General features: G+C 46.6%; 1 protein-coding gene across 2 annotated transcripts in view; it reads right to left on the reverse strand.

The window, feature by feature from the left end:
* Positions 1-2,933: 2,933 nt before the first annotated feature.
* The window catches only part of TTC9 (tetratricopeptide repeat domain 9), a 35,482-nt gene continuing 17,565 nt past the window's right edge, over positions 2,934-20,850 (reverse strand). The window contains exons 2-4 of one of the 2 annotated variants that reach the window (XR_010839504.1): positions 9,647-9,829; positions 4,067-6,981; positions 2,934-3,963 (exon numbers count right to left, since the gene is read on the reverse strand). Coding sequence is in view for 1 of the 2 variants with exons in the window: in XM_059055943.2 (XP_058911926.1) it covers positions 6,902-6,981; positions 9,647-9,829 (263 nt within the window). In the remaining variant the exon portion in view is untranslated. Of the gene's footprint in view, positions 6,982-9,646; positions 9,830-20,850 lie in introns of both variants that reach the window. The other variant, XM_059055943.2, reaches the window with a different exon arrangement.

Consider the following 20,850-nt stretch of genomic DNA (forward strand, 5'->3'; position numbering starts at 1 on the left):
CCGCTTCTTGGTGTGCCCTTGGTGTTTTCTGTAATATTTATTACGCAGATTTGAAGTTGCCTGTTTACTTTTCCTTCTTCCCTATAGACTGAGTTTCTCAAGCGGAGACAATACCTGGTGAACCACCTACAATGAAGTGATGGGAATGATAAATATTGAGTGAGGGAATGACTGCATGAGTATTATGTTCCTTCTTTCTTTAGAGGAGAGTAATGTCACAGCATTACATTAAAAAAAGAAAGATGCTTTGTAAGTGTATTTTGGTTCAGTGGGTAGAATTTAATTTTGTTGTTAGAAAACTGATGTGAAAACTAATGTAAGTTCTAGTTCTGGCTTTGTTACTTACTAGCTGTGTGACCTTGAAGAAGTCACTTACCTTCTCTGGGCTTGATCCCTCATCTGTAAGTTGAGAGGTTGAACTATTGAGCTTTAAGATTCTTTCCAGCCCTAATATTCTGTGAGATGTTGAAGACAGGGCCAATCTGGCTTTCAATTGTTGGCTTACTTCCAGACAAGCAATTCAACAGAACAGCTGAGATTCCCAACATTTTGCAGGGGCCTCTGCCTTCTCCCCCTTCTCCATGTCTTAGCAAATATGAATAGCCAAGGGCTTCACTGAGTGTGGTTTTTTTACAGAATCCAATTTCAGTCCATTTAGAGGGGACTTTTCATGCTGACTTGGTAATTTGAACTCTGTCACGCCTGATGGACTGAATGCATTTTCCCTGCCTCTGCCACCGCTCTGGGCTGGCAGGAAGAGACAGTGCAGGCATCAGGAGTGGGAAGCAGGGCCACCTTAATCTAAGCAGCTGCAGATCAGCTGTTTTGGCCTTGCAGCCAGTTTTGTCTTCCCTACTCTGAGGCACAGGATGTGGATACCATGGCATTGGAAGGAGAGTGGGTGATGGCTATCCTCTTCCCTGACAATTGCCTTCTCCTTGCAGCGCAGAAGCCGCTAGCCTCTGGGAGCAACTGCAGAAAGAAAACTGTGTTGATCTTTGGGTGTGACTAGGAAACACCTGGTTCTGAAAACCATAAGAATTATTCCAACTGATTGCTGTGGAGTCTGATACGCTTGGAGAAGGCATGCAATGGAGTATGGGGCTTCCTCTGCTCCCCTAACCCCCAAGTATCTATACTTGTTCTATTTGATCAGAGAGTAACCCAGGGGCCCGCTGGAAGTTCACTTTCTTCTAGAGTGCAGTGTAGGGAAATACAGAAGATAAACATACAGGTATAAGTAGCCACACTATAAATGAGGAAACTGAGGCTGAGGAGGGTTAGAGGAAGAAATGAATGTGTATTCCATGCTTACTCTGTGCCAAGTACTGAGCTAGGAGACAGGTACTTCTTAATCCTCCCAACAACCTTTTAAGAAATATGACATTATGACATGTATAGGTGAGGAAAATGAGGATCAGAGAAGTCAAGCAACTGCCCCAAGGTCACACAGCTAGCAGACATCAAAGCTGGTATTCAAACAAAGCTCCATCTATCCATGCCGAAAGATCACAGGATTTGAAATAGTGGAGCTGGGTGTTCTGATTATCTGCTGGTCTACCTCAGCAGTGGCTCCTGAACCTGGCTGGTCAGCGGAAACTTTTCAGGACATTAAAAAACTATAGTATCTTGGGCTTCCCTGGTGGCGCAGTGGTTGAGGATCTGCCTGCCAATGCAGGGGACACGGGTTTGAGCCCTGGCCTGGGAAGATCCCACATGCCGCGGAGCAACTGGGCCCGAGAGCCACAACTACTGAGCCTGCGCGTCTGGAGCCTGTGCTCCGCAACAAGAGAGGCCGCGATAGTGATGAGGCCCGCGCACCGCAATGAAGAGTGGCCCCCACTCGCCGCAACTAGAGAAAGCCCTCGCACAGAAACGAAGACCCAACACAGCCAAAAATAAATAAATAAAATTAAAGGAAAAAAACGATAGTATCTTGAGCATCATCCCCATGATTCAATGGATCTAAGGCACAGCCTGAGATTATGTATTTTTAAAAAGCTGCTTCAAGTGATTCTGAAGTTTTGGAAAGCACAGCGCTGGAGCACATAGCTTCTCTTCTAACCCAAGTCTCCTAGGATTTCTTCAGTCCTCAGAAGCCCACATCCGGTGAGCCCTGCACTTACTTCAAGTAACATTTGCCACCGAATCCATCATTCATTCCAGGTTCAATGCTCAATGTTTACTGGCCATTTAGTATGTGCCAGGCATTGTACTAGGCATTCTAGCTGCAAAGATGAATAAACCCCAGTGTCTGCCTTGAGGAACATCCAGATAGTGGACCGGACAAATAGACATAGGAAGTCCTGATTCCTATTTGTAGCAAATGCTAGGCAGAGGTAGACTCGTGTTGTTTGGAAGGCAGACTAAGGGGTCAAGGAAGGCTTTCAAGCAGTGGTGACTTGAACAAGTCCTATAGGAGTTAGCATGGCAAAGAGTGGATTGGAGGGGTGAGGCATAGCCAACTAGATAGAGGGAACAGCATGGGTTCGGGGAATCACAAGAAGCTATGCAGCAGTAGAATGTAGGGAACCTTGGGAAGAGGACCAGGAGGTGTCAGTGGGAGAAATCACATGAAAGACCTTGTGTGTTATGCTGAGTTTGGCCTTTATCCTAAAAGTGATGAGGAGCCACTAAAGATTTCTAAGCTGTGGAGTGACATAATCAGATTGCGTTTTGGAAGGGCCACTCTGATAGAACTGAGAGGGTGAACCGCAGGCAGAAGAAGCTGGCAACAGAGGAACAACTTAATTGCAGAATTAAGAATTTATGTATGTCAAAAAGCACCATAAACAAAATTTGAAAGCAAAGCACTTGGAAAGCATATTTGGCAATGTTTCTTGCCAAAAATAATACTCTTAATAAAATTACATATTGATAATAAAGATAAACATACCAATATCAAATAAATAGAAAAATCACAAAGAAGGAGGTACAAATGGTCAATAAGCATATGAAGATGCTATTCACTAATAAAGAATTGTGAGTTCATATAACATTGATATACTATTATTTTCCTATCAAATTGGCAAAGATTTGGTAAGTGATAATACCCACCCATAGTGAGGGTGCAGGGAACAGGGTACTCTCAAGCCTGCAAATAGAAGAGTGCTTTGGTACAAACTCTCTGGAGGGCAGTTGGTAGAATATATCAAAATTCTTAAAGATAGCCAAACGATATCCTTCTCAGATTTTATCCTAAGGAAAGAGTCCTAGATATGTGCAAAATTTAGCTACAAGAATGTCTGTTGCAATACTATTTACAATAAAGATTGGGAATGAATGAGATAATCTCTATTGGAAGATTGGTTACCAAATGAGGGTCCACCCACATAATGAGGATGCTGTTGAAACAGTTTGGGAGACGAGCAAAAAATGTTACGTTCATGATATAGTGGGTGAAGTAGCACAAGATGCAAAAAGCGTGTCCCATGTGCTACCATTTGTGACAAAATAGACACATACTTTCGAAAATGCGTAACTGTCTCTGAAAGGATATACAAGTAGCTGGAGAGAAACTAGAGGCTGGCAGACAGGGCAGGAAAGAGATTTACTTCTGACTCCAGATCTTTTTGTACTTCTTGAATTTTGGACCTGTGTATGCATTACATATTCTACAATATAAATACACCTTTGGAAAAGTAAGGTATTAAAGAGTATGTACAGTATGATCCAATCTTTGTTTAAAAAATGCATGTGCATGTGTACATTTATACCAAAAACAACCAAAAGATACATCCAAAAGGATAACAATATCTGTCTCCGGTAGTAGGATTATAGGGCAGAATTTATCTTTTTTTTCCCCTCATATTTCTACAATACACATGTGAGGCTTTCATAATAATTACAATAAAAGTATAATTTTTTTTTTCCCCAAAGAGTCTATCACAGAAGTCCAAGCAGGAGATGGCAAAGCAGGTCAGATCCAGGATGAACGCTCCAAGTATAGCTCAGCAGTGACATCTGCAAACAAAACGTGTAGTTAAATAACAGTGCCTGTTTTGGGGAGGGATGAGGAGAAGGAAGCTGATGGTTTGTTAAAGGGAACAGAGCTGATGTTGCCTACCAGCTCTCTGAAGTCTCTGGACAAATGCACAGGAAGTTCAGTCCCACCATCTCAAACAAGTCCCAGGCAGCTTTTTTCTTTGGGATCATTTAACTTCAGGTCACAGTGAATGGAGTTCCCAGCACGCATAGCTACGTTACCAGACAAGCAGAAGACCTGGTGGCTTGTTCTATGAGGTCCCATGAGGTTGTCCTCACCTAGTTCCGGTTTTCAACTTTTTTTCTTTGGAAGGATGATAACAATCTTATCATCCCCATCTGTCCAGCCCTGCCCCAACTCACTCGGTGAGGCAAGACCCCTCTCCTGCTCCACGTTGCGAAGAGTTACTCTGAGTCCTTCTGCATGGCACGAAGACCAAAGGAAGACCCTGCCGGTTTGAACTGGTTCTGCACGCCACCTCTGACCTCATCTTCAGCCTTCAGATCCTCACAAGCAGTCTGCCAACTCACAAACTTTCTGGGCTGGAGCCTCAGGAAGAGGGGAGTTTTGCACGTTTGCCTGTACTGTGTGTGCTGCAGGGTGGATTTGAGTTGGGGTCCTGTGAAACCATTTTGGAGGAAGAGGGCAGAGAGGAGGACATGGTAGGGGTGGGGGAGGATGTGGCAGCAGTAACAGCTTTTTTCCCTTTTTCCCTGCTCCAGAGGGTGAGCTATAGGTAACCAACTGGGGGCCCCTGGATATTTCTAGCACCTTCTTGCAGCCCCTGTTGGAAGCCTTTGAGGAGCTATGTGAATATAACCTGTGCTGCTGGCTTCTGGGCCCCTCAGAAGTGATTGGATCCTGCAGTGTTGGAGCCTCTGAATAAATAAATAACCCAGAATTAACTTTGTGTTTCCTTTCAATCTCTACCTATAATTGTGACTCTTCCCCAAAGCTGGGGATAGGGTGAGGAATGCTAGGTGGATTATTTGATACGTGCTGGCCCATCGGCAAGGAGAATAAACAATACACAGAAATAACTACTGGGTCTCAGCTGCCTTTTCCGCCACTAGGGAGTCAAGTGTTAGGGACAATTTTTCACCTTGGGCAAAATATGAAAGGCAGCCCACGTGCCATCATTGACGTGGTCAAGGTTTGTCACACGTACTGTCCTGCTTTTGAATGGTTGTAACTACCCAATATTATACTTTTTAGGGCAGCAACTAACTTCAGAGTAGTTAACAGCTGAAGCTCTGGAGTCAGACAGACTCGGTTCAAATCCTAGCTATGCCACTTAAGGCCATGCAACATTGGGCTAGTTTTCTCTTTTTCAGTTTTCTTATCCATCAGATGGGAAAAGTAGGGTAATTGCACGAAAGAAATGAGATTATACATGTAAAGATCTGAGGATAGTGCATTTAATGCTCACTATTAATATTATTGCATCTGTATATATTTTAATTTGTACAATATTGTCTCACGGATCACACAAAAAATACATGAAAGTGCTTTGAAAATTTTAAAGCATCATATAAATTATCATTGGTAATAATCTCCTATGACTATTTCTCAACTCTTCCAAATCCTTGAAGACTGGGACTACATCCTATGTCCCAGGGAAAACTGCACAATGACAGGCAAACAAGAAGCCCTCAGTAAACGTCTCTCATTTGACTGAAGCAACATGGCATCGCAGAAAGGGCATAGGTATCAGGAGACTAGGCTGCGATGAAATTAGTTTAAGGCAGGAGAGCCGGTCTGCAGTCACCATTTAGTCATTCAACAAATATTTGTTGAACACATTCTATGTGCTAGATATTGAGTCCAGGTAATTTCATCAAAGAAGAGGCTACAAGTTCCCACACAGCCAAATCCCTGGGCAGTCTCCACAATGCCAGCTTACTCTAAAAGCACAAAGGCGCAGCCAGCATTGTACACCACTGCACAAATGGCCCATTGCTTTGGGGAAGGCCCCATCCTGCCTGGCTGAAAGCAGCTCTGATGGAGGGTTGCGGGAGGGAGTAAAAATGAGGGAGTGGGCCGCTTTCAACAGAAATGACAGGAACTGCTGCCTGTTAATTTATTTTTATTTACACTTAATTCGTCCGCAGTTCAGTCTCCCAGTCTATACAATGCTCTTTCCCCTAGATATCATCTCTCCCTCCCCCCATCCCTATGTGGTCAGCCCCTGGCCCCACTCTACCCTGCCCTTCTGCTGTCACAGCTGCCTGCTGGCTGGGAGTCTGGGAGAATGGTATGTGTGGTCACCAGAGGGCACTGAGAGTGGGCTTCGATGGCATGTGAATCCTGGCAGAGTCTCAGATCCCCAAGTGGGAGAGGAGAAAGCACACACCAAGACGACGAGTGAGGGAGGGGAGGCAGGGCCTGAGGCTCTTGGGGGTGGGGAGCGGGTGTGTGTGCAGAAATCCAGTGTACAGATTCTCAGACTCTGTTGGCTTAACCAACGCTTCTGGCGCCTGTCTCATCCCTGAAGTTGTCACAGTTGCCTTGAGATGCTGCAGCCTGTCAGGAAGCTGTGGAGGGGTCCAGCCCGTGGGCTCCGTGCCTGATGCCTTTGGGGTGGTGCCCCTGCCAGGCTCTGCCTCTGCCAGAAGCACTGGCCCAAGTCAAAGCTGCAACGGCATTCCCAACCTGTGACAGTCCTCTCCAGCCGCTCCCGCTGAAGTTAGGTCTCTCTCAGCGGCTGCCCTACTGGAAAGAGGATGTCCCTTGTCAGGGCAACCCACCAGATTCCAAATCTGCACGTCTCCTTCTTTTCACACTGGGAGTAGACAAAGAGTTGAGGGGCGATAGGAGGAGGAAGCAGGGAGAAAGGAACAGAACCCCGGGAAGGGCTCTCCGCCAGGCGGTGCCCGGATGTCCCGGGTCAGGCTCGGCTCTAAAAAGGTGTTCCAGTTACATGGCTTCCTTCTCTCTCTGGGAGCATCTGCTGAGCTTCATCTCCGTCAGCTGGATATATCGAATCACGTTGGTGTCTGTGAGGAGAGAAACACACCTTAGGGAACAGCTGGTGAGGGGAACTCTTGGGTCTATGGAGAATCAGACCAAAGCTGTATCTGCAGACCATGGACAAGCCAGACTCACTCAGCCAAGGTCCAGGGTGGCTGAGAGGGCAAGCAGGATGTGGTTCCTCTCCTTCACTGCTCCACGTGGACAGGTCCCTGTGACCCAGAGGACAGATGGCAAGGAGAGGAGAGGCAAGGGGAATTTCTCCCCTTATTTCTATGGAGCAGCAAACCCCAGTGGTCCTGAGTCAGCACAGTTAGTTGGAGTTTAACCTCAGGCAACTTAGAAGTTTCTCTGAGCCTCCTGTCTCGTCTGCAAGAAACAACCTCCGTTTTAGAGTGCCTACTTTATGCCATGTTTTTAACCTTCATTGTCTCACTGAACCCTCATTATAATCCTGTAAGGTACATTTCATCATCCGCACTGTGACCAAAGTTAAAACTGGGCCCCGGAGAGATTAAGTCAGATGCCCAAGGAGACACACATAGTTGCTGCACCTGAATCCAAAGGCTGCCTCTCCCAGGGATCATAATATCTTCCTCATAAAATTGCTGTGAGGACCAAAATAGATATGTCTAAAGGGGCTTAATCCAAATGATCAATAAATATTAGTTGATTGTAACTTTGTTATTGTTTTTTAAATAATTTTATTTATTTTTGGCTGTGTTGGGTCTTCGTTGCTGCATGCAGGTTTCTCATTGCGGTGGCTTCTCTTGTTGGGAGCTTGGGCTGTAGGCGCACTGGCTTCAGTAGTTGTGGCTCGCGGGCTCTAGAGCGCAGGCTCAGTAGTTGTGGCGCACGGGCTTAGTTGCTCTGCGGCATGTGGGATCTTCCTGGACCAGGGCTCGGACCCATGTGCCCTGCATTGGCAGGCGGATTCTTAACCACTGCGCCACCAGGAAAGCCCCAGTAATGTTTTTTAGTTGGAGAGTTTAGAAGAAATTTGCTTCATTGTCTTATCTCGTTCTTACAAGTAAGGTTAGGCAACCACCTCACCACAAACTGGGGAATTTCCCCCCAGTTCCAGCCCTTAAATTAGTGAGTGCAGAAGGACATAGAACAACTCTTTAGCCCTGCACACACCAAAATATGAACCAGGCTGCCTGAGATGTTTACTTCCAGAAGTACAAATGAATGCTGTATAATATTCCAAAATGCCTGGCAGGGCATCCAGAACAGTACTGGCATATAGCAGGTACTCAAGAAAATTCTGTTGAATGAGTCCCATTCTTGGTCCTCAAGTGGCTTATAGTAGAGTTGGGGGAACACGATTTATATACAGAAAACAAATCAATCAACAATCAACAACACATAAAAATAAAGATATTTGTGTTCTTTTAAAAAATAAAGAAAACAGTATATTGGGTATTTGCAAATTCATCCTAACAAGACTCCTTGGAAGGAGAATTGCATTAAAAAAAATCAGCCATTTGAACAATCATGGCAACAGCAAGTCAAAGTCATGGTTTAAATGATACCTCCGCAAGTGTTCCCTGGTGGCACAGTGGTTGAGAATCCACCTGCCAATGCAGGGGACATGGGTTTGATCCCTAGTCTGGGAAGATCCCACATGCCGCGGAGCTACTAAGCCCGTGCGCCACAACTACTGAGCCTGCGCTCTAGAGCCTGCGAGCCACAACTCCTGAGTCCACATGCCTCAACTACTGAAGCCCGCGCGTCTAGAGCCTGTGCTCCACAACGAGAAGCCATCGCAATGAGAAGCCTGCGCACCACAACGAAGAGTAGCCCCCCACTCACCGCAACTGGACAAAGCCCCCGCGCAGCAACAAAGACCCAACTCAGCCAAAAATAAAGAAACAAATTTATTTTAAAAATAAATAAATAAATGATAGCTCCTCAGAGAGGGTGTTCCTGACCACCTGGTCTGAAATAGCGCCCCCTTTAATCTTGATCCTTTGACTCTGCTTTATTTCCTTCATAGCACTTACTGCTACTAAATATTACATTATCAATTTGTCTGTTTGTTTACTGTCCATCTCCTTCCATTATCACATAAACTCCTTGAAGGTAGCAACTTTTTTTTGTTCCCTGCTATTTACCCAGCACCTAGAAGAGTTCCTGGCCCATTGTACCTGCTCAGTATGTATCTGTGGCATGAATGAACGGCGGGGCTAGTGGATGTGGACTAAGCGAATGGTACAGTTAACACCTGCTCTAAGGACTGGGATCTGACTGAAGGAGCTGGAGCATGCTTCCTGGAGGACGTTGAGCTTAGCCCCCAGATTATCCATTTGTATTCTGCCTCATCAACCAGAATGTGAGCTCCTCACAAGTGGGGACCACGTCTTCTTATCTACATCCTTGGCACCAGCACAAATCTTGGCGCATAGTAAGAATACAATACGTACTCGTTGAATAAGTAAAGAGGGCTGGATCCTCGGTTGGAAAAATGAAGAATTCCATATTCTATTTGAAAAGAAGAGATGCCCAAGCTCCCTGGAACCCAGATCCCAGGCAAAAGCATGGACTATGTATTCTCCTTGTTCCAGGCCCTCATTTGCCATTTCCCTCCCTGCCTGGCCCTGCCAGCCAGGAAACCTGACCACGGCAATGAGACAGCCTGGGAGCTGCCCCAGGGGGCTGGTGGTAAGGAAACAGCAATTGCTGCCTTACCTGTTGGCTGTCGGGTCCTTGCTTCTTTCAGGTAGTAGAGTGCTTTGTCGTAGTCTCCAAGGTGGTAGAAGGCCACACCGGACCGGTAAAGGGCCTTGAAGTTCTCCCCTTCTTTCTTCAGGACTTTGAGGCAGTACTCTTTGACTCGTTCATAGTTCACAAGCTCAGCCTGGAGCAGGCAGGCTACAGAAGAAGGGAGAAAGAAGGGAAAGTGCCATCAACACAACAGCAGCAGGCTCTGAATGTCTCTGTTTGGTTTTTCCTCTCTGACCAGAGAAGGTTTATGAGTGCTGGGGCTTTACGGTGGGGGTTTATGCCATGGAGTTTGTCATCAAATAATCCTGGGTTCTAGGATCCGGTTTCATCTTCAACAAGCTGTGTGACCTTGAGCAATTTACTTGACCTTGTATTATGGATTGAATTGTGCCCCCCGCCCCCCTCAAAAGGTATGTTGGAGTCCTAACCCCCAGTGCTTTAGAATGTGACCTTATTTGGAAATAGGGTCTTTACAAAGGTAATCAAGTTAAAAAGAGGTCATTAGAGTGGGTTCTAATCCAATCTTACCAGTGTCCTTATAAAAAGGGTACAATAGACTGAATGTTTGTGTCCCCCCGAACATTCACATGTTGAAAACTAATTCCCAGAGTGATGGTATTTGGAGGTAAGGTCTTTGGGAGGTGACTAGGTATTGAGGGTGGGGCCCTTATGACTGGGATTAGTGCTCTTATAAAAGAGACCCCAGAGAGGTCCCTCACCCGTTCTGCTATGTGAGGACAAAATGAGACAACAGCCATATATGAACCAGGAAGTGGGCCCTCACCAGACCCTGAATCTGTGGTGTCTTGATCTTGGACTTCCCAGCCCCTAGAACTATGAGAAATAAGTGGTTGTTGTTTGAGCCACCCAGTGTGCAATACTTTTGTTACAGCAGCCCAAGGAGACTAAGACAAATGAGAAGTTTGGACACCAAGACGGATACACAGGAAAGATGAGGTAAAGAGACACAGGGAGAAGACGGCCACCTACAAGCCAGTAATCTGGGGCTACCCGGAGCTAGGAGAGAAGCACAGCTCTCAGAAGGAACCAACCCTACCAACACCTTGATCTTGGACTCCTAGCCTCCAGAACCATAAGACAGAACATATCTATTGTTTAAGGCATCAGTCTGTGACACTTTTGTTGTGGCTACTGTAGGGACAAGCCACAAGAGGCAATGACAATACTAACCTTGGTCAATATTTGTCAAATGCTTCCCTTTGCTGGATGCTTGTTTCGTTGCTTTACTTGTCTCACCTGATAGAATCTTCGGGATACTATAACGAAGGTCCAACTATTATTCCCATTTTACAGATGAGGAAGCTGAGGCCCAGAGAAGTTTAAGTAACTTCCCAAGGACACACAACATGAAAGAGGCAAGGCTGAGATTTAAATCAAAACTCTCCAGCTCCAGAGCCCAAGTTCCTCACTGAGCTGTTGAAGGGATTATATAAAATGATGGCACAGTACTTGACACAGGACTTGGCACATAGTAAGCAACCACACTGTTACTTCATGTAATTATAATTCTTTGCAGCCCCTGCAACCCTGTGGTGACAACTGCCTCTGACTTTCCTCAAGTTCTCTTCCACACGTTTGTCTCTGCAGTCCCTGGGAGCAGGGGCCTCTGATGGGCTAGTGACCAGCCTTATACAGAGCACAGCTCTGGGCTTGAGAGACCTGGGGGTCCCAGGCAAGAGGAAGCTGAGGCTGGCTGGTGCCTATGTGGGGCTCCTTCCTATTCCAGAGTCAGTTATCTCTGCGTAAGCCATCTCCCCCTTGAAGCTTTCTCTCACCAGCGATCAGTCAGAGGGCCAGGGCTAGGGCGAGGGTGAGGAAGCTTGTACCCTTGAGAGTGAGTAACTCCTTACATATTGTGCCCTAGGGGGCTCACTTGCCTCACCCTAATCCCAGCCCTGCTGAGCTACCTCAGCCTCCATTCCTTCCCTCAAGCATTCAGTAGGCGTTGACTAAAGGCAAAGAGGGGTGTCAAACACTGGAGGAATTTTTATAAAGAGGGTGGGGTGGGGTGGGGGAAGGGTACCTGTCTGCTTCTTCAAAGTGAATGAAAACAGACTTAGGAGGTCAAACTGCTGCTTCCTGCCAGGACCTGGCTGGTGAGACGTGGGAGGATGCTGATGAGCTGCTTGCTCCTTTGCACTCAGGTTTCTCCCACATTGGAAGAACCATCCTCGGGATAGAGGCAAGTCACTGATTTTAATCTTCAGGGGTCTAACTTCAGCTGTTTTGATTCCTTAAATAACTTCCCAGGGATGTGAACTGCTGATTAAGAGACCAGATCTTTCATGGGGCATTTTAGACAAAAACCAAAAAAAAAAAAAAAAAAAAACCCAAACAAAAAAATATCCTTTTGCAGGCTGAGTTGGAGCTATGACAACCAGGAAGTGGCAGAGAATCAGCCCAGATCTGGAAATTGACCCGTCACGTTCCACTCGCTACAGGGCAGGAAGCCAAACGAGTCGACAGAAGCAGCAGGCTGCTAACCCCTTGGGCACGGGCGCGGGTGGCTGTGGTCCCAGAGACACACAGACCTGCTGGCACACACTAGGGGTCCACCCTGCCGAGCTGAGGTCACCAGCTCCCTGCCCTCTCTTCCCTCAGCTGTGGGGTGGAGGCCCCCCCCCTTGCCCCCCTGCCCCACCCCGATGCTGCTGGAGTTTGCCTTGGTGCTTTCACAGCTCTGCTGACAGGGAGGGGTCCTGTCGTGAGGTTCCCACCTGGGTACCTCACTGGCTGCTACCTGTGTGAGACTATGCTCCAACAGCTGCCCCCAGAACCGAAGGGTTTCCTGTCCAAGCTTCCACATGCCATCTCGTGTCCTCTGTTCTCAGCTGAGAGCCCTCTTCCTGTCCAGCCCTCCATCCTCAGACACTTCTGTTTGCTGATCTGAGCAGTCCAGGAAACGGATCTTTGTTTCTTTTAAAAAACAGTTTTTGAATGTCTAAAACTGGGGCGGGGGTGGGGGGGGAGGCAAAAAAGCCTGGAACCGGGAAAGTCCTCCCCCTCACACACCATCCCCCCACCTTTTGGGCAAAAGAAGGATAGAGGTCGATTTCCAGGACTCATTCAGTGAAAATGCCTGGAATTCCCCTGCAGACCTGGTGTGAACTGTGAGACCTGGTTGTGGACCCGGGTTCAGACTGCCCGGCGGCTTACAGGGTATGGAGGCCCTATTGGCATCAGAGGCAGAGCCCAGGGAGATGGAGAAATCTGGAGTTAGCTCGGGTCCAGACGGGCTGCCTTCCCAAAAGTCTGCACCCAGAGGGGGAAATCCAGATAAGAAACAAGGGGTGGCAGGCCAGAGCTCTTAGGAAGGCCCAGGGTGGAGGAGGTAAGAGACAGTCTGGGCTGCACTCAGCCCTACCTGCAGGTGATTTTTAGGTACCTCTCTTGTTTGGGTGGGGAGTTATCTGGGGTACATATAACAAGCCCATAGGATAAGTAAAATGGGATGTTTGTAGGCACATTTTATTTTTTATTTTTATTTTTATTTTTGCATTCGTGGAACTTATTTATTTGTGCAAGGGTTGGGAGTGTAGGGAGAGGAGAGGGGCATACAGACAATATTAAATTACGAAGAGTACTGGAAAGGAAAATAAAGCAGGGTAAAAGTGGGTTACCTGAGTAGGTGTGCTCTTTTACATACGGAGCTCAGGGAAGGCCCCTCTGCTGAGGTGACATTTAAATAGAGATTTGAAGTGAGAGAGTAAGTCATACACACTAGGGAAAGAATCTTCCAGGTTGTAGGCACATTTTAGAGTTGAAGAAGTTAAGAAGGAGAGGTTGACCTGCAGCCTCTTGATGTGTCTTCCACGTTTCTCTGCCTGCTACCCAGGGCCTGGGGGCTGCAGGAGGCCCTGAGACTAGGTCATTTTGTCCCGTTGCCTTTTCTTCCTCTCTGTCATTAATCCCTTACCTCGGGTCAGAGGATACCTTACCTTACCTCAGCACCTTACATATACTATGTCCTTTCATCTTCACAGCAACTCTGTGAAACAGGTTCTCCGTTATGCTTCTTTTACTGATGATGAAACCTAGTTCCAGAGAAATTAAGTCACCTGCCGGAGGTCACTCAGCTAGGAGGTGGCAGAATTACAATATCCTCCCACTTCTGTCTGGCTCCCAAGACTGTGCTCTTGTCCATGGGTACCTGTGGGTCTACATGTGAAGCCCTCGTAAAAGACAGGGCACCTGTGTAAACAGCCTTCCTCTGTGTCCCAGGGTCAACAAAACAAAAACGAGCTGTACAGGGCATTGAGATGAGGTGGTGAACCAAACGCCCTGCCCCGTCCTGGAGCAGATGGACTGCTGGGGAGGGCAGATGGTGCATTATCTCAAATACCCCTGTGTGCCAAGAGCTGTGAAGGAGAAGTGATGAGTGGGAGCCTCCTGAGGGGGGAGGGCCCTAAACCAAGATCAAGTATCATGGGAGGCTTCTTGGAAGAAGCGGTGTTTAAGCTGGCTTCCAAAGGTTGAGTGTTTCTCAACCTCAGCACCATAAATATTTTAAGCTGGGTAATTTTTTGTTGGGGGGGGGATGTCCTGTGCATTGTAGAATGTTTAGCAACATTCTTGTGTTCTACCCACTAGATGCCAATTGTGACAAGCAAAAAAAAATGTCTCCAGATATCGTCAAATGTCCTCTGGTGAGGAGCGGGGGGAGATCATGCTTGTGTGAGAACAGTTGATGTAGGTGGAAAGGAGAAAAAGCTTTCTATGTTGAGGGGGGAGGGAAGAATGGAGGAAGGAAGGAAGAAGGCAAGAAAGAAAGAGAAAGGAGGAAGGAAGGAAGGAAGGAAGGAGGGAAAGAGAGAGAGAGAAAGAAAGAAAGAAAGAAAGAAAGAAAGAAAGAAAGAAAGAAAGAAAGAAAGGAAGGAAGGAAGGAAGGAAGGAAGGAAGGAAGGAAGGAAGGAAGGAAGGAAGGAAGGAAGGAAGGAAGGAAGGAAGGAAGGAAGGAAGGAAGGAAGGAAGGAAAGAGAGAGAGAGAGAAAGAAGAAAGAAAGAAAAAGGAAGAAAGAAAGGAAGGAAGGAAGGAAGAAAGATGGAAAGAGAGATTATGGCTTATTTGAGGAGGTTTGAGTAGCCAAGCCCAGCTGGAGCAGAGAGACTGAAGGGAAGGGTAAAAGGGAATAAAGCTAAAGAAGCAAGATGAAACCAGGACACACAGACCCTTCTGGTCATGTTGAGGATCTGGGACTTTATTCTTAGGGCAAGGGTGGATTTGGATGATGAAATGATGGTGACTCGGTTGACTCAAGCTGAGGCAGAAAGGCAGGAGAAAGGGATTCATTCAAGCGGCACCCGGGAGTCAGAACTGACTAGCATTAGGGAACCCCTGTAATATGGCCCCTCTGCTGTTACACTCATGTGCTTAGATCCCATCATCCCAGGAGATCCTAGATTGCCATTTTGGATTCACTGATGATCCACGGGGTTTCTTCCACATTGTAGCAACCTGGTCTCCGTTTTGAAATAAGGTTTAAAATACGAGTCTCTGCGCTCTACTACACGGTACAGATCAATACTGGGCTGGGAATCAGAAGAGCTGGATCCTCGTCCCACCTTTGCCACTAGCCAACGTTAGGAAAATCACTTTCCCTTTCGGGGCCTCAGTAAAAAACGAGGGACCCGCACTTCATTGAGTAATCCCTACCATCCGTTGCCACCTAACAGCCTGTGAATATAAATGTGTGCCACTTAATAGAAGGATGAAATTGTTTCCCCGGTTCCTCTTCAAAAGGACTTCTGTTCTGTTCCTTTTGGCAAGGCGTCTTCTGCTGGACATGACAGTCAGAACTGGTGGGGCAGCGATGGAAGGGCTTGTCTAAAACAGTCCTGCTATGTGGAGATTTGTCTTGGCACAGAGACTGGGATTATGTTCGGATGTGGTCTTCCCAAGCCAAGGCTCTGGGGCAGGATATTATTCCCTGCAGGGCATAAGCACCGCCACTGTTGGCCATTCCCAGCTTAGGAGACAGTGGACTTGGGAAGGCAGGACTCAGGCTGGATGGAAAGGGAGCTTGTTCTTGTCCATGGCCTCGGCTCTGAGTATATATTTGGCTTCAAAGATGCAGTTAGTAAGGGGCAGGTGCCCGGTGGGGAGACATGTCCAAAGTGGACATGTGGAGATGGGCCTGGGCTCCCAGACCACCATATCTAGAAGCTCTTTTCAGAGAAATATTATGAACTTTCTGGTCTCTGGGTCTTCTGACAAGTTTGAACAAATGCTGCATCCTGGACTCAACCAAGCTGTGGAGAATTAGGACAAGCTTCCATTCATACTTGGAAAGGAGTGCTAGAAGGGAAACTGCCTTCCCTGAGCTAACATGGTTGCAGCAGTAGTGGTCAGTGCAACTTACGAGAGAAAAGGTAAATTTGGAGGACAAAATTTGGAGGACAAAAACTCCTCCCATGTGGAGATTCCTCTTCCATTGCCAACCTTGGGTGGTTAGGGTATGATTTTACGAAAACAGCTTTGCAGGCTTTCTTAGCTCCGCAGAGAACTCTGCAGTAGGAGAAAGAGAATCAGCAACTTAAACAGCCCCAAGCACTCACACACAGAGACAGAGGAAATCATAAGTTTGATGTTCCCCCAAGGCAACCACACTGAGACCTCAGGCTAAAACAAGTCAGGCTCTCCTGGCCCTGGCACCTGTTTTGTTTCTGTTTTTCCTGGTGCATGCAGGGCATGGTGACAGCCTGGGCAAAACGCCACTTGTTGGCATGAGATGAAAGGAAACCGGATGGGAGGAGGAAGACCAAGTTCATGTAGCCATTGGTTTTCTTTGGACAGCCGATTCACTACCATTTGCCCTTACCTGCTGGATGGAAGGGAAGCATGGGCTGGATGGGAGGGAAGGAAAGACCCATCTGGGGCCAGGAGTGAGGAGGGGGAACCCGCTTCATAAGGCTGCCCCCTGTTAGGAGTTGAATTGTGTCCTCCCAAAAAGGTATGCTGGAGTCCTAATCCTCAACACGTCAGAATGTGATTCCATATGGAGAGAGGGTCTCTATAGAGGTGCTCAAGTCAAAATGAGGTCAGGAGGATGGACCCTAATTTAGTACGACTAGTGTCCGTATAAAAAGGAGAAATTTGGACACAGAGTCAGGCACACACAGAAAAGACGATGTGAAGAGACACAGGGAGAAGATGGCCACCTACAAGCCAAGGAATGCCAGAGGCTACCAGAAGCTAGGAGAGAGGCCTGGAACAGATTCTCCCTCACAGCTCTCGGAAGGAACCAACCCTACCAACACCTTCATCTTGGACTCCTAACGTCCAGAACTGTGAGACAGTTTTTCTCTGTTATTTTAAGCCATGCGGTTTGTGGCACTTTATGATGGTGGCCTTAGGAAACGAATACACCTTGCTGGTCATTTCTTTGGGAAGTGGGCCCAGGAGTTGGCTATTACGTTCCTGGGGGAAATTTTCCCAAACCAAATTATTTGACCCATTTTCAAATTGATTTCAAGGGGCGTTGGCATAGTAGTCAAGTGGAAAGAGCTTGGATCAGGATAGAGGTGACACTCAGGGTATTTAACAACTGGTATAGGTCCTAACCACACTGAATAGGCACATGGGATTGTGCTAGTTCTGGGGTGTTCTGGCTGCTGGATCTGGACATTCAGTCCCAGGCTGGAGTCCAAACTCTGCCACACACTAGCCCAGGCCCTTGGGCAGTTTACTTCATCTCCCTCGGTCTCCTTCTTCTCATGTGTTAAATGAAGATAATAATACCTATGTTGTAGGGACTCTTGTGATGATAAAATGAGGTAATTAATGTATGTTATATGCCCCACACAGCGCTGGGCACAAAAACTGATTCTCATAAATGCTACTTCTTTAGGAAATCACTGGTCAAATGTGGTTTCCCCAGCAACGTGTTATGTTAATCAGAGGAAATTTCCATTTTGAATCCTACACACAGTGCAGCAGGAAACTACAGCTTAATTTAAAGCCAATTTTCAAGAATAGGTCAGATATATTGTGGAGGGTAATTTCGAGGGTCTATCTTCCTTTCTTTCTTTTTTTAGCATCTTGATTCTCTTTTTAAAAATTGAGGTAGGGACTTCCCTAGCGGTCCAGTGGTTAAGAATCTGCACTTCCACTGCAGGGGGTGCGGGTTCAATCCCTGGTCGGGGAACTAAGATCCCACATGCCACGCGGTGTGGCCAAAGAAATTAAAAAAAAAAAAAAAAATTGAAAAAAACCTTTTAAAAATTGAGATGAAGTTGACATAACATGATGTTCGTTTGGGGTGTACAACATGGTGATTTGATGTTTGTATATATTGCAAAATGATAGAGGGTCTTTCTGTAGCAGAGCAGTGAGAATATAGTGTGTGCAGGGAAATGATGGTTATTTTTACTCATTAGCCTTCATATCCAAGACTGCTATGACCCACCCAATTTTACCTTTCCATAAAAGTACTGATTTTCCTCTCTGTGTACATGCATGCTTACACTCAGAGTTCTGAAAACAACTTTCTTCTCTTGATTTCTCTCTCTTTTTTTCCTTTCTGGACATTTATGTTGCCTCTACATTTTAGATACTGAAGTAACTTTATGATAAATATACTCTTGGAGGTTTTGTTTATGTTAAATATAACCTATAATCCCAGGGTTACAATTACTAGGTCAGGGTGAGTGACTGTCTGCGTGGCCTTTGCCACGTAACACACAGATATTTCCCCTTGACAGTGGCTGTTTACTTAGAGCCTTGGGCCCTCCCAAATGCCTAGGAATCTTCATTTCAGAAATAATCTATGTTTGGCTTACTTTTATTTCACTGGGTTGTGGGGAGGGCAAAGAAGACAGCTGGAAGGAGACGGGTAAACCCCAGTTTGCACAAAGAGATGTCTACTTTCTAAGGGAGATGAAGAATTTAGGGGTAAGGCAGACCTGGGTTCTAATCCTGACTACCTCTGGCCAGCGATGCAGCCTTAGAAAGTGACTGGCCCTCTCTAAGACTAGTTTCCTCATCTCTGAAATAAAGACAGCAACTCTATCGAACTCACCGGTCTGTTCTGAGGATGAAGTGAGAAAGTGCACCACAGTGCTGGATGCAGTGCTGGGCCCACAGCAAATGCTCCGTGGACATGAGCTGATTCAGAGATCAGCAAAAATGCTCTGCCCCCAAACCTGTGCAGCGAGGGCAGAGCCCATCCCCGATTTCTCATTTTTCCTTTCATGGTCTCGGATGTACATAAACTCACACTTGCCACAAATGTTTCCCACACCTAGGTTTGAGGCTTGGTTTTACTTACCAGTTTTCCTTTCTAAAGTGTGCTCAAAGGTGTGTTTTCCTATCGGGAGTGGGTGGGTATATGCAGAGAACATGATAAAAGCAGCTTTGCAGCCAGAAAAGGGGGCTTAGGGAAAGAATGGGGTAGGGTTCTGGGACTATTTTCTTTTCACTCATAGATTAGACAGCCTCTGAGTCAACAGTTGGTTGTACCCTCCTCCCACCCATCTACATCTCTAAACTGCAGACATGAATGTTGCCTCCTGCCTGCTCTCAGCCCTTCTCTCATCACGAGTGGATGACTGGGTACCACCGCCGAGATTTCGCTGACAGCTTTATGGATGGGGTGGCAGACAGACCCAAAGTTGCTGGGCTCCTCTGGAGTCCTAATAATTTGGGAAAGCTAGGAACTCTAAAAGCCAGCTGTGGCAGGAAAATGAATAGGCCTGGTTCCTGACTCTACAGGGCATGAAAGAGCCTTCGAGAGAAGACGGAAATATTTTTATGGAGAAGTTGCTGGCCAGTTTCAGTGCCTCTGAGTTAGTTGATACAAGACAATGTCCCCAGCACCAGCATTCACCTGGCATCCTTGGGTTAAAACAGCTCGCCTCTCAGGGTTTCAGTTTTGAAGTGGGTAGAGATCAAGGTAATTATGGCTGCTCCCTACCTTGAAGGCTTGTGAGCAAGGTGAGAAAAGTCAGGGTTTCCCAAGGACCAGACCCTGACATCTGATGAGGACCCCACAGTGTTTCTCATTAAATCATTCATGCTAACATCATCATTAGTTAACAAGGAGGTTCTGGAACCCTGTAATCCACATTTTTTTCTTAAGTCTGTATTTTTTTTGGGGGGTGAGCCGCACAGCATGTGGGATCTTAGTTCCCCTACCAGGGATCGAACCTGCGCCCCCTGCATTGGAAGCATGGAGTCTCATCCACTGGACCGCCGGGGAAGTCCCTGTAATCCACATTTTTTAAAAAGTCCCCAGTGAGCACCTGCAGGTGGGCCGTCTCACCTGAGCTAGGACTTTACCTTCTACCATTTTCTACGTATGTTTCTTCAGGAACATCTATTGGTTAAGCCATGAGAGCCCAGGATAACCATGGGAGGCCCCAGGATTACCCACAAGGGCAAACAGGTCCCAGAAAGCCATGCCCTAGAGCCAAGAAATCGGCACATGTAGGCAAACAACTGTTCTCTGACAGTCAACATGTGACATTTTGGGTTCTTTCCTTCTTAGTGATTAGAGACTTCTGACTGGTGAATAGGAGCCCAGGCCAAGGAAATGAAGAAGCAGGGTAGAACGCTGAGATGCTTCATGATGAGCTCAGAAGAATCTTGCCTTGCACCATAGGCAGTATTCATCTATCCTCCCAGAAGGGTAGTAAGAGTAAGAGCAGGTAACCTTGATCAAGCATGAATTGGCCAGGGAGTGTTCTAAGCATTAACTCATTTAATCTGGACAACAGCCTATGAGGTAGGTTCTAGTATTTTGCCCATTTTCCAGATGGGGAAACTAAGGCCCAAGGAAGTTCAGTCACTTGCCAAAGGTCACAGAGCTAATGTGCATCAGGACCGGGATTTGATTCTAAGCCATCTGTCACCTGAGACTGTGCTCTGAAGCATTACCCACCGTGCTCTCTTAGAATGTTCAACTGCCTATAACGAATTTTAGTTCAGTTCCTTCATTAGACAGCTTTGAGGCTGGAGTTCTGCTTCTTGCCAGGTGCAACTATGGGACCCTGTTGGTACCAAACTGTGCTCATTTTATTTGTATACTTTATCTGTATACTTCTCATTTGGAAGCTTCCTATACAACTCTCCGGGACCCTCTACCCCTCTTACGTCTCTGCATTCAAAGACAAAAACAAACAAACAAAACCAAGTGCAGAGTTTCCACCAA

This window comes from Kogia breviceps, chromosome 3, assembly GCF_026419965.1.
Source record: "Kogia breviceps isolate mKogBre1 chromosome 3, mKogBre1 haplotype 1, whole genome shotgun sequence".
Taxonomy (NCBI): Eukaryota; Metazoa; Chordata; class Mammalia; order Artiodactyla; family Physeteridae; genus Kogia; species Kogia breviceps.